Source organism: Vespula pensylvanica, chromosome 2 (assembly GCF_014466175.1).
Source record: "Vespula pensylvanica isolate Volc-1 chromosome 2, ASM1446617v1, whole genome shotgun sequence".
Taxonomy (NCBI): Eukaryota; Metazoa; Arthropoda; class Insecta; order Hymenoptera; family Vespidae; genus Vespula; species Vespula pensylvanica.
The window spans coordinates 10,883,728-10,896,548 of NC_057686.1; the positions used below are offsets into that span (position 1 = coordinate 10,883,728).

General features: G+C 37.0%; 1 protein-coding gene across 2 annotated transcripts in view; it reads right to left on the reverse strand.

Moving 5' to 3' along the window:
• Window positions 1-12,821, reverse strand: part of LOC122637712 — a 30,873-nt gene that overhangs the window by 17,032 nt on the left and 1,020 nt on the right. For both annotated transcript variants that reach the window (XM_043830040.1, XM_043830039.1), the window contains exon 2: window positions 8,187-8,537. In XM_043830040.1, coding sequence (XP_043685975.1) covers window positions 8,187-8,499 — 313 coding nt within the window. In that variant the 5' untranslated portion in view covers window positions 8,500-8,537. The remainder of the gene's footprint in view (window positions 1-8,186; window positions 8,538-12,821) is intronic.

The window sequence follows — 12,821 nt, forward strand, 5'->3', positions numbered from 1 at the left end:
GTGTATATATACACGTAAGTTGGTATAAGCGTATTCACGGTTTCTCGTCTCGTTCACGATCTCAAAGTCCAAGGGAGACACAGGGAAAGCCGGTTGATTGCATTAAGCTCGACGACCGGTAACATCAGCAACGGCAAAACTAACAACAACAAGTAAGCAAGAGCAACGGTAGCATCGGCATAGTAAAGGTAACCGTCGCTAGTCTTAGTCGTCGTCGTCGTCGTCGTCGTCGTCGTCGTCGTCGTTGTTGTCTTGTCTTCGATTCGCTGCTCTCCTCCTCCTTCACCTCTATCTCTTTCAAGAGCAATGCTGATGTAGCTCTCTGACGCCGCGCTGATGCTTCTTGCTTTTACCTCTAACGAGTTACGCGAGCAGTAGCTGCTTACACGTTCCAAGATCCTCTTCAACCCTTTTTCCGGTTGGCTATTTATTCTCTGAAGTCTTTCGAGTTCATCGTCTTTTTCTATCGAAACGTACGAACCTTCTCCTATTTTTATAGAACAAATAAGAACGACGCTGTCGTCTTACTTGAAAATTTTCATATATCAACTCGTTATTTCTACTTTTCTTCACGCGATCACCATTCTCTCGTATTGAAAAGAAAATTTCTCTTTTGTTAAGACAGATAGATTAAACAGTTAGATCAATCTGATTTTTCGATTCTCAAATTTCAGAATTTATAGAATTCGTAATCTTATGGAAATAATAGATTGTAGGAACGTAACCTTGACATTCGTGGCGACTATCGAGAGTCAGAACGAGTGACGAGAGAAAAACGGGTCAGGATCGTAGAAACGGTGTATCTTTACTCTCTTGCGCCTTGCACAATATAATTTCTCTTTGATCGTCCCTCCTGCTAATACGAAAGACAGAGATAGAGAGAGAGAGAGAGAGAGAGAGAGAGAGAGAACAGGAAAGCTACTAGACACCGTCAGTCCGTGTAACTTGGTAGAGCGAGGCACGCCAGGCAGCCAACGATCGTTGCGGTTGCTGACAGAAGACGCGTAACGTAATCTCAGCTTAACGCAATCAACTTAGACCTCTATTTCTTCTCTTTCTCTCTCTTTTCGTTATTTCTTGGAACTTTTATATGTATTCAACATAATCGGTCAGCGAATTCACCGATCGTTAATTAAGAGATCGACACAAAAAAAATTTCCATATTAATCCTAAAAACTCTGATCTTATCTTCGGAATTATCTCTCTCAGATCGTATTTCAAGAATTAATTTGAAGACGATAAATTTTGGTTTCTAATAAATATTACTATAAGTTTCAACACGAGTTGATTCTAATTCGATTGTCATTGTTTCATTTTCGTTTGAAGGAATTTCTGAAAATATTTGAAATTCTTGTCGCGTAGAGTAATCATTCTGAGTAGAACATTAGAAAAACACATAATCGCCGTGGCCTAGATGCGCGTTAAAACGCGAGGGGAAAAAAGGAGGGTGGGAGAAGAAAAGAAAGAAAAGAAAAGCATAAATGAAATTTCTGGCATACGCTTGGCATCCATTTCAGTGAGCATGATCATTTTTGCGTCGCAAGAAACCCGGCTAGCTCATTTGCAAGCGCGATAAATCGCGCTTCGTGGAAGGACGCTCGTGCCTGGAATATCCATTTTGGACCACCGGAACGGTGTTCGATTCGCTAAAGATAAACGCATAAAACATTCATGATACAGCGAGGTGCGCTTGCTTGGAAAATCGCGCACTCTGTGCCGCTGAAGATGGAGCTTTGTGATTGGTCTTCGAACGGGCGACAAAGAGGAACCATCTTCGTACATTCCACTTGGTGTTGAATATCGAACAGTAGTATGAAAGATGTATAAGAGATATTCGAGTAGGCGTCGGCTTTTTCAAAATCTTAGTCCTTAAAACTTTGCCTGCTAATTATTTCGATCTCTAAGAAAAAAATCGATCATCTCTATGACACTCTTGAATATCGATAAATAATAGAATAAACATCAACAACAATAATAATAATAATATAATAAGAAAGAAAGTCTACGAGTTCTTAGTTACGTCTATGATTTATCATTGAATATTGGGTTAAGGACGAATTATAATAACAGGTGTAGATACGAAACGAACGCGTATAAAAGGGGGAATAATTGTCTGAGAACATGATCGACGATAGATACAGAGAGAAGATCTCTCGAGTGGATCGAATCCCTGGCATGGAGCTAACGAGTGATAAACAATGATAAATTCCTCCCACGTCCTCCGACATAAGTGCGTACTCCGATGTTGGAAAGGGGTATAAGGAAAAGAAGAAGAAGAAGAAGAAGAAGAAGGAGAAGAAGAAGAAGAATAAGAAGAAGAAGAAGAAGTAAAAGAAATAAAGAGAAGACTAAGACGAAGAAAGAAAAATAGAAGGAGAAGGAGAAGGAGAAGGAGAAGGAGAAGATAGAGAGAGAAGAAAGAAAGAGAAGGAGGAGGAGGAGGAGAAGGAGAAGAAGGAGAAGGAGAAGGAGAAGGAGAAGGAGGAGGAGGAGGTAATTTCAATGATCTCGCGTGCACCGGACTCTCGCGGCGTAAACGTGGCCACGAAGCTGACGCATAAATACCTATAAATATGACACGGCGGGGCCCGCGGTAACGTTGCATATTAAATTACATTCTTAAGCATACCAAGCGGCGCAGCGGAGGCCGAGAACAGTACGGCCGCGCATCAAGTCAACGGGCTGATTAAACGCAGCCGTGCGAGGAGGATCGGCACAATGAGACAGAACCATGGTATGAGAGAAAAGAGAAGAAGATAGAAAAAGAGAGAAAGGGATAGATAGCAGAGCAAAAATGGATGGTGATGGACGAGAGAGGGTAGAGAAGACTGAGAGAGAGAAAGAGACAGAGAGAGAGAGAGAGAGAGAGAGAGAGAGAGAGAGAATGGTCTCTTCTGGGCATTCCTGAGCCGCCCTAGACTCTCTCTCTCTCTCTCTCTCTCTCTCTCTCTCTCTCTCTCTCTCTCTCTCTCTCTCTTTCTCTGTCTCTTTCTCTGTGTCTTTTTTCTTTCTTTCTTTCTCCTTCTTGGGCAATCGTACACAAAGGATAGACAAGTGTGTGTGTGCGTATGTACGTGTGTGTGTAAGAGAAAGAGAGAGAGAGAGAGAGAGGGAAAAGGATGGGTAGAGAAGTACCGGAGGCTGGCGATGCTAATTATTCTGGTTCATGGGAGCAATTTGTCGAGTACCCGGGGAACGTATATTTAATACCCGCAGGCCCCTTCAGAGGCCCCGCGGGTATTTACATCTGTGGCGAATACCACGAGAGCGTGGTAAGGTGGTACTTCGAGAATTATCCGTGGATTACAACCCGCCGTGCGCGAGCTCAAAGAGCGTTCTTCTCTCGTAAGGGTAGCAATCTCTGTCTCTTTCTCTTTCTCTTTCTTTCGAGTGGATACTATTGCTTAACGAGAACCACGGGGATACTCCTTTTTTCTTTTTGCCGAGTAAAAGGAAGTAAGGGTATTCTCGATGTTGAATTTTTCCGTTTTTCATTTTAAAGAATGGATAAGGGAAAAAGGATAATATCGTGGAACTTTTAAATTCTTTCGAACAGCCTTTAAATAATTGCTGTTCCAGTTTGAAAGTAGTTAACGGGTAGTGGATAAGTGAATCGATCGTGTAATAGGATCGATCACGGTGAAACCGTGAGAGTCGTAGTTCCCTTTTCCCCACTTACAGGAGAGAAGGTGATCTATGAAGCTTGTGCAACTATTAGATATGCCGGCTATGTATTTACGCGCTTTCAAGGCGGCATTTACACTTGAACCTTGAAATGGGTAGCCGCGAGTCACGTTTTGTTGCGGAGCTTATATCGTTGCTCGAGTTAAACGGGGCAATTGGTGTCGTGCGTGAGAAATGCGGTAGACCTACGGCGCATACACACACACACACACACACACACACATAGATAAGATTTATCAACGTAATAGACTAACGAAGAGTACGCGAAGTTTCTTTTACCAAAGACGATGGTACCATCTGGGCATCGTCACGACGCAAACCAAAGAACGAGAAGAGTTAGTTCACTGCATCATAATCGATCGCTGTTTCCCCGTTATTACGTTCGAGAAAATGGAGTTAACCTCGGCCCGACGATCTCAATTAAGATGATGTACGATCCTTGTCCTGGCGCCCTATATTTTCATGATCCTTCAACGTTCGAACGAATGTGCCCTGAGCGGCATGATCGATCATTCAAAAGCGACATCGTATTAATATAAAGATCGAGGCTATCTCGTTTCTTCGAGGATGCCATAAAAAGGAGAAAAAAATCATTCCGTTGAATAGCTTAATTTGAAGATGATCTTCGACTAGGATTCATCATCTCTCTATTTTTTTTCTTTCCTTTTCTTTTTTTATCCGATGTAAATCAATCGGCCAAAGGTCTTTAAATATACGATTATTCTGCTTAGATTCGATAGAAAACATATTTCCCATTTAGCGAGGTACACGCGTAGAAAATGCTTCTCACGTTGAGAAATAGAAAGCAAAAGTCAGATGCTCTTCGATTTTATTCATCATAAATCGAGTCTTCATACCTCTTGACTCTTCTTCCATTCTGTGGCTTCTCATCTTTCTCCTTTCCTCTTTGAGAAGATGAGAAGAAGTAGAAGAAGAAGAAGAAAAAGAAGAAAATGAAGAAAAGGAAGAAGAAGAAGAAGAAGAAAGAAACGATTGCCTTAACCGTGAAACGAAAAAACAATCTTTTCTCCTCCTCATCCTCCTCCTCTTTCTTGCGAAACCATAGCGTTCGATCGTAAAATCGCGTACGCGTTTGCTTCGAAGCTAGTTAATACCTTCGGGCCGACGATGCCGAGCTTTCGATTCTGTGCGTGTTTGCAAAGATTTATGCAAATCCGGAGAAAAAGAGAGGGAGAGAGGGAGAGAGAGAGAGAGAGAAAGAGAGAGAAAATAGATAGCATACCTCAAACGAAAAGGAAGAAGATCGAAAAGGGTAAGGAAATTCTTCTCTTTGCTATGGTCAAGTTGAGCGCCCGTGAAAATCTGCGTGCACGACTTATTTCTAGCCGTAAATCATCGCGTTATGCATAGGGAGATAGGTACGCAAGGCTTCACTTCCGCCAGACAACATTCGACCCTTTCTTCGTCTTCCTGCACCCACTACCGAACTCAGTTAGCGACGGCTTTAAGTCGTTCTTGATTAATAAAATTAATAAATTTCTTTTACGCTTTTCTCCTTTTCAAACGATCTTTTCGTTATTATTGGTTTGATTCGTTTAATAATAAGTAATATATAAATGTTATAAAAAGAAAATATATAAATTATAAAAGAATTAAATTAAAAAAATGAAATTATTTAAAGAAATATATGAATTATAAATTTGTTACAATTTATTTAATTAAATTAAGATTGTTGTTATAATAACGCGAGTTACAAAGAGTAAAGTGTGTTTATGAAACTGATATTTATTTAACGATTATTTTCTAATCTCGTTAGAAAAGAGGAAATTTAAAAAATTTCCATTGAAACATAAGGAATGTCGTTGAGAAAATTTTTTTTTTTTTTTTTAGAAAATAAAACGTTCCTTAGATTCTTTTGCATAGTCACGAGTGCACCTTTACACGGTGTATCTTCGTTGCGAAACGCCGTAAAGGTGGTTTCCTTTTTTCTACCCCCGCAGTGCGCGCGAGCATGTACTCGAGCACATAAAGTCAAGTATGGCCGCACCTGATAGACAACTCGTAGCAGCCACACGGCTAGTACCGCCAGTGATAATACTCGACTCGCGAGAAAACGAGCCGAGGGTCAGAGGCTGTGCCAGCCCCCATGGGGAAAAGAAAACGAGAGAAGGAAGAGAATATCACGAGTAGAATTCATCTATCCTTTACGATCCTGTTTCTCGTTAGAGTGAAACAGAAAAAAGATCTTTTTCTTTCTTTCTTTTTCCTTTTCTTTCTTTTTGTTTTAACTTTCCCTTTTATCATTTTTATCATTATTTGTATATTTTTCTTTCAAATTTTTCGAACACTCATATGTTCTTATAATTATTCTGTTCTACGATCAATGGATTGTTTCGTTCAATTTATTATATATTTCTTCGTATTTGTCGATTTTTTATTTTCTTTTTAGTTTAATAGAGAGAAAGAGAGAGAGAGAGAGAGAGAGAGAGAGAGAGAGAGAGAAGTTTCAGGAACAAACGGAAACTCTAAGCGACGACATCCAAGTAACTCAGGACAATCGAGAGTTCGTTAGAGAAGCATTGTAAGGATCGTATCGGTCGTTCGCAAGAAACTCTGCGTCCTATGTCAACAAGCTTTAAGCCTCTCCTTCTTTTTGATTCTCTCTCCCTCTCTTTTTTCTTCTCTCTCTCTCTCTCTCTCTCTCTCTCTCTCTCTCTTTCTCTCTTTCTCTCGTACAAACTCTCATGCGAATCTTTAGCGTGCGTTGACGTAATTTCATCCCACGCCGTTTTCTCGAACCTCGTACGCTCTGTAATTCATGTATTTTCATTGAAAAACTATCGCGAGGCGTTATGCTAATACGAGTTGAGGTATTATTCGCGTCCGTATGTCACTGACCACCTACCCGCACCAAGTGTGTCTGAATAATACATATTCTCTCTCTTTCTCTTTCTCTCTCTCTCTCTCTCTCTCTCTCTCTTTCTCTTTCAATCGCGAGCATACACGTATCGGGGGTGTTGGCATGAGAGAAAGAGAGGGATTCATACGTTCTCCTCGTCTCATCGTGCATATATATATATATATATATATATATATATATATGTATCTATTTATGTATGTATATATGTATATGTATATGATATGTATATATATATATATATATATATATGTATATGATATGTATATGTATATGTATATGTATATGTATATGTATATGTATATGTATATGATATATATATGTATATGTATATGATATGTATATGTATATGTATATGTATATGATATGTATATATATATATGTATATGTATATGTATATGTATATGTATATATATATATATATATATATGTATATGTATATAAACAGGCGTGGATATACGAGGTATTACGAGACTGGACGATATTAAATTATAATTCACTGCACGCTCTACCGCGTTACCTCATACTTTCCTTCGCTATTTATAAGCCGATCCCTCGAAACCTTCCTATTTGCCATATCAGTGATGGCTTCGAACCGACTATTCATTTTATCAATCTTCTCTTTCTAATTTATTTCAAAGAAAATTATCTTCTATATCCGAGAAACATTTTCTTATAAATTTCAATCATAAAGAAATAACTTCGAAACGTTATTTTTTTCTATTTTTATTTCTAATTTGATATATGATAAATTAGTTTATCCAGAATCGAAAAGAACAATTGAACGAACTCAAACGTCACTTGAACCTTTTACTTTCGCGACCCAAACTCTTAAGCTTTTCACCGTTTCAACCGCCACTACCACCCACAAGCATCTGTTACTCTCTTTCCGTGGGCTTAGGCTAAATCACCACCAGCAGTGTGCCTACTACGATATATTCGTATATACGTGGATAACTATATACCCACAGTTAGGCGTAGGTAAATAAGAGAAGGAATGGCGAACTCGTACGTGGTTAGATCTTAGCTCGAGAGAATCTCGACGATTTCGTAACCAGCGCTTTCTAGGAGGTCCATACACATAAAGAGAGAGAGAGAGAGAGAGAGAGAGAGAGAGAGAGAGAGAGAGAAAGAGAGAGAGAGAGAGAGAGAAACAGTATTTTAAATTACAATTACTTCGTCTTTCCTTCGCGACCTTCTGTTTTGTCATATTGAGAAATCATAAAGTACATATTCAAGTGATTCTCGTTTATTATAAAAATTGTTCTAAACTCGTAGTAAAAATTTCTTTAGATTTTGTCTATCATTACAAGAAAAAAAAAAAAAACAAATAAAAACAATCCTGTCCACTATTAAAAAAAAATAAAAAACGAACAAATCGTGTCTCGATCGTTTTATAAATTTATTATATACAATTTATATATAATTATATGTAATAAATTATAATATAATTATATATATATAATAATATCAATTTATATATATATATTATAATAATAATATTATATATAATTTATATATTAATTTATTATCTATAACTTTTATTTAAAAATTATATATAATTTATTATATAATTTATTATATATAATTTTTTTACAAATCTTTTCATTTATTATTTACTCACCAGGATATCCTTCCGGTATGACAATTTCCGGTCCAACCTTGACATCATGACGATAACGATGCATAAGTAAAGTTGCCGTTACCCTGAGAGATCTTTGCTGCTGTTTGTAAAGTAAAATTGGTCGTCCACCGGCACCTTCAACCCTGACAACCCTCGGTAGCGAGAATCTATCAAGGAAATCGCGCAAAGGCATAAAACCTCCAGCGGAACCAGCAGCTTCCGCGGTGGCTTCCCGAGAACTTGGCAAGGAATCGTCACCGGTACCGGTGGCTTCTCCGCTTGACAAAGTTGAAAATTCTCCGCTCGACGACATCTTCTTCTTCTTCTTAATCGTTTCTTTTCTTCTTCTTCCTAAAAAAAGAAAAGAAAAAAAAAACAATGAAAATAAGTAAAATCCAATATTCGTAATTATCACACAAATGTAATCGTTTAATTTGATCATTTTTTATAATTACTGATCCTAATTATCTTTAACAAGTAAATATCATGTGAACTGATTGTTCTTATCGAGTATAAATTTTATCCGATCATTATCATCAATTGACATAATAATAATAATAATAATAATAATAATAATAATAATAATAATAATAATAATAATAATAATAAAAGTAATAATAATAATAATAATAATAATAATAATAACAATCATCATCATCATCAGTTGAACGTTCTCGTAATAGCAATAGGCAATAATAGTTGTATGTAATCTAATAGACATTTCGTAACTAATGGAACCAAGTTGAAACTTGGAACGTTATTATAGCTTGTGCGTAATATTAGGGAAAGTGAAGAAAATCAAAGGAAATGAGAGTGTGAAAGGAGAACTGGAGAATTAGAGAATACAGAAGAAAAGACGGAAAGAGACGCGGGTTGGTTTCCTGCGAGCCATCAGTTAAACACCCCCGCATGTTTCTCTCTTTCACGTGTTACGGAATTCGTCGTTCTACGAAGCGTAGCAGCCTTGACAGTGATTCGCCAGCGGCGTAAAAGCGTATGAGTTAACGAGTGATCATGCTTCGGCTTTGGTTGACGATGTTTGCCGGCACTACTGCCAAGATGATAATGATGATGATGATGATGATGATGATGATGACGATGATGACGACGATGATGGTGATGATGATGATAAGAGTGATAATAACGACGAAAGATGATAGTGATGATGATGATGAATTTACGATGATGATTATTACCACTGAACTACGCACTGATCTTTGCCTCTCGGCTCTTTAAACATCTCGCTTCGTTGATGTATCACGAAGAAGTTAAATAGGAAAGTGTTCGGAAGTAAGTATGATATGATGATAAGAATATAAGATTTAAGAGACGTTGATTGAAATGACAGATAATGAAAGTATAACATTTCAAGCTAATATATTCGATCATATTAAACATCTTGAATCTCTTATAACGTACATTTAACTCGTAACTCACAATTTTGTTTTCTTGTATTTATATTTAAAAAAAAAATAAAACGAGATAAAAGAAAAAAAGATATATTTTTATACGATAAAAAGAAAAAGCCGGTCATCCAACATCAACGTTTACAAGAATCTCTATATCCTTCTCTCTTTGAGTTAAAGCATATTGACAATTAATAAATAACCAACACTCAAGGCTACAGAATCACATAGGTATTCCCAAGAGCTAGTTGCATAGCGGACGGGTAGACGTTCTTCTCTAGTGGATTTATTTCCGTGTTATTATAGGCCGATTCTGTTCGTCCATATAATCCAGGAGTTTGCGAGATATTATTTACATATTCTCACAAGCGATCAGAGAATACATAATGTGTTCTCTCTAATACACATATACATACATATATACATATATATAGCTACTCCCTCTCCCTCTCTTTCTCTCTTTCTTTCTTTCTTTCTTTCTTTCTTTCTTTCTTTCTTTCTTTCTTTCTTTCTTCTTTCTTCTTTCTCTTTCTGTTTCTTTTTCTTTCATAGTGACTTGCACCTGTAACGTTTCCCGGACCACGACGCGTTCATGGCAATATTACGGACATTGCATACGAATGACGAGAATTAATATTCCACATATGTAAGATATGATGCGTGGAGACTCTCGGGCATTATCCACGGTCCTGGTCATGAATACACATGAGTTAGAAAAAGAAAGATAGATAGATAGAGAAAGAAAGAAAGATATAGAGAGAGAGAGAAAGAGAGAGAGAGAGAGAGAGAGAGAGACTCTACCGTGTTTTTCTTTCTTTTTTCTTCGCCCTGCCTTTCCATCTCTTTTCCTCTCATAGGCAAAACGAACCTTACCTATTCCCAAGGTGACTCCTTTGCGATAAAATGTTTTCACCAGAGAACGCGACGTTAATTTCCATGTAATAGAGATTTAATTGCACCATAAAAGTACGCCAAGCGAACACTCGCGCGACCTTTTTCCCCTCGTTTCCTTCCTTTTTTTTTTTATTTGCTTTTTTTCCTTCTTCCTTTTCCTCTGTTTTTTTTTTTTTTCTTCTTTCCTTTTCTTTTAAACGCAAGATCGGACGTATTGTGACATTTTTTAACAGTATCACAATTTTTATTTTCATTTTTCGCATTTCCCCAATGACACATCTCTAATCTCTTCTTTTGATTTGTTATTATCTTTTTTTATTACTTTCCTTTTATTACCTTTTTTTATTTAATTTATTATTATTTATTATTATTATTATTATTATTATTATTATTATTATTATTATTCTTTTGATTTATTATTATATTTAATCGACGTATACGTTGGGACCGAGCCAACTTTTTTTCAGTAAATTTCTAAATATAGTATATATTTTACGGTTTTGACCGATCGTTTCCTATTTCGTGATAATTCATGTTTTTCTATTCTTTGATAAGAATCTATAAAATTTTTAATGAATTCCGTAGGAATATTTAAGTATATTTAAATTTGAAATTCTATAAAATATTTCGAAATGCCTTTATAATATTGAATTTGAATGAACGAGACAGACGAATGCGATTAGAAACGTACGGTTCACTTCACTCAAAATGAAAAAAAAAAAAGTATATTTTCCTTCTTTTCTTAGATAAATCTTCTTTTCTTAGATATTGTCGAAGAGCCTCGACGTTCATAGAATTCCACGACTTTCGTCCTTTCTCCGCTCGCGGTGAATAATCCGAGTTAAATCGAGGTTCTCTCGTCGTCGAGAACGAGAGTGGAATCGAATCGATTCTAAATCTATCTTTCTGGCCCTTTAAACGTGTCCTTGGTGCCTCGCTTCGAAGAAAAACAAAAAAAAAAAGAGAAATTAAAACAGTTCTATTCGTCAATTCTCGAAGCGAAATAATTCTTGATCTAACGAATGAAACAAATAGATCGAGGGATCGATTAAATCACGATATTTCTTAAAGATCGTTGATAATTTATTTCTTGACAATTTTTTTCAAAGAATAGTTCGCCGAACAAAAATCGAAGATCGACGTATATAAAGCGATTAATCGAATCGAAGATCTTTTCAACGAATTGAGACGATACAAAAATTAAGAGAAAGAAATGAAAGATGAAAAAAAAGGCAACAAAAATGAAAGATTGAAAGAGAACAATAAAGGAAAGAAAATAAAAGAATCGAGAAGAGAAAAAAAAATTAATAAGATAAGAGAAGCAATTCTTTCGTTTCAATTCGTAGAGGGCGCTCGGTATAGATCGAGCAAAAGTGAAAGTTCAGATTTAGCAATTTACTTCGGAGTCGAGCAATCGCGTTAATCTCGGATACGCTTTATGTTTTCCGTGCAACATTATTTTACACGTTCCGCCGCGCCTCGCTTTTACATAAATCCTGATTTACGAAGAGTACGAAATGCTCGAGCGAATTTAATGAAGAGAGTTAGGGCGCATGGGCGCGAGCGTCCGCGTGCATATAAGTTTTAACGAAGTGTTTTTCTTGCCTTTTGCGTATCTCTTTGTTAACGTAATTAGTTGAAAATGATAAAAACTCTTTCTCTCTTTCTCTCTCTCTCTTTTTCTCTGTCTGTATATATACGTACGTATATATAGAAATATATTCCTTGTTTATTTCTCGTCTCAATAATTTGCAAGTTCGCTCCTTTTTCTTATAAAAGAAGGGAGAAAGGAAACTATCGATGAGACGCGCTCGGTATTTCGATTATCGCGCGTTCGATTGGAGCGTTTCGTCACGCGGCCATTTCGAACGGATTAACCTTTCGCGCGTGTGCTCGCGAGCTCGTTCGTTCGTTCGCATTCACTCGAAGAAACGCTCGACACTTCGTCAATCATTTTCGATGACCGTACCGGTCATTTCCTTTTCGATTTTTACTTCTCCCCTTCTTCTCCTCGTCCTTCTTCTTGTTCTTCTTTTTCTTCTCTTCCTCTTTCTTCTTATCGTCGTTCATCGTTTACAGTCCCGTAGAGCAAAAACTAAAACGTAAAGTACATACTAGCAGAGAAGAGAAGACGTATCTCAAGAGCGATTAGAAAATCGATTAGACACGTAGAATCATGCTCGAGTCATAAAACGCTCGGACTCAACCCCTTAAAAAAGTCTGACCTTGGAAGGATATTAAATATACCGTTAACAAATTATCGCATTTTATTGTTATATAGAAAAAGAGAGATAGGGAGAGAGAGAGAGAGAGAGAGAGAGAGAGAGAGAGAGAG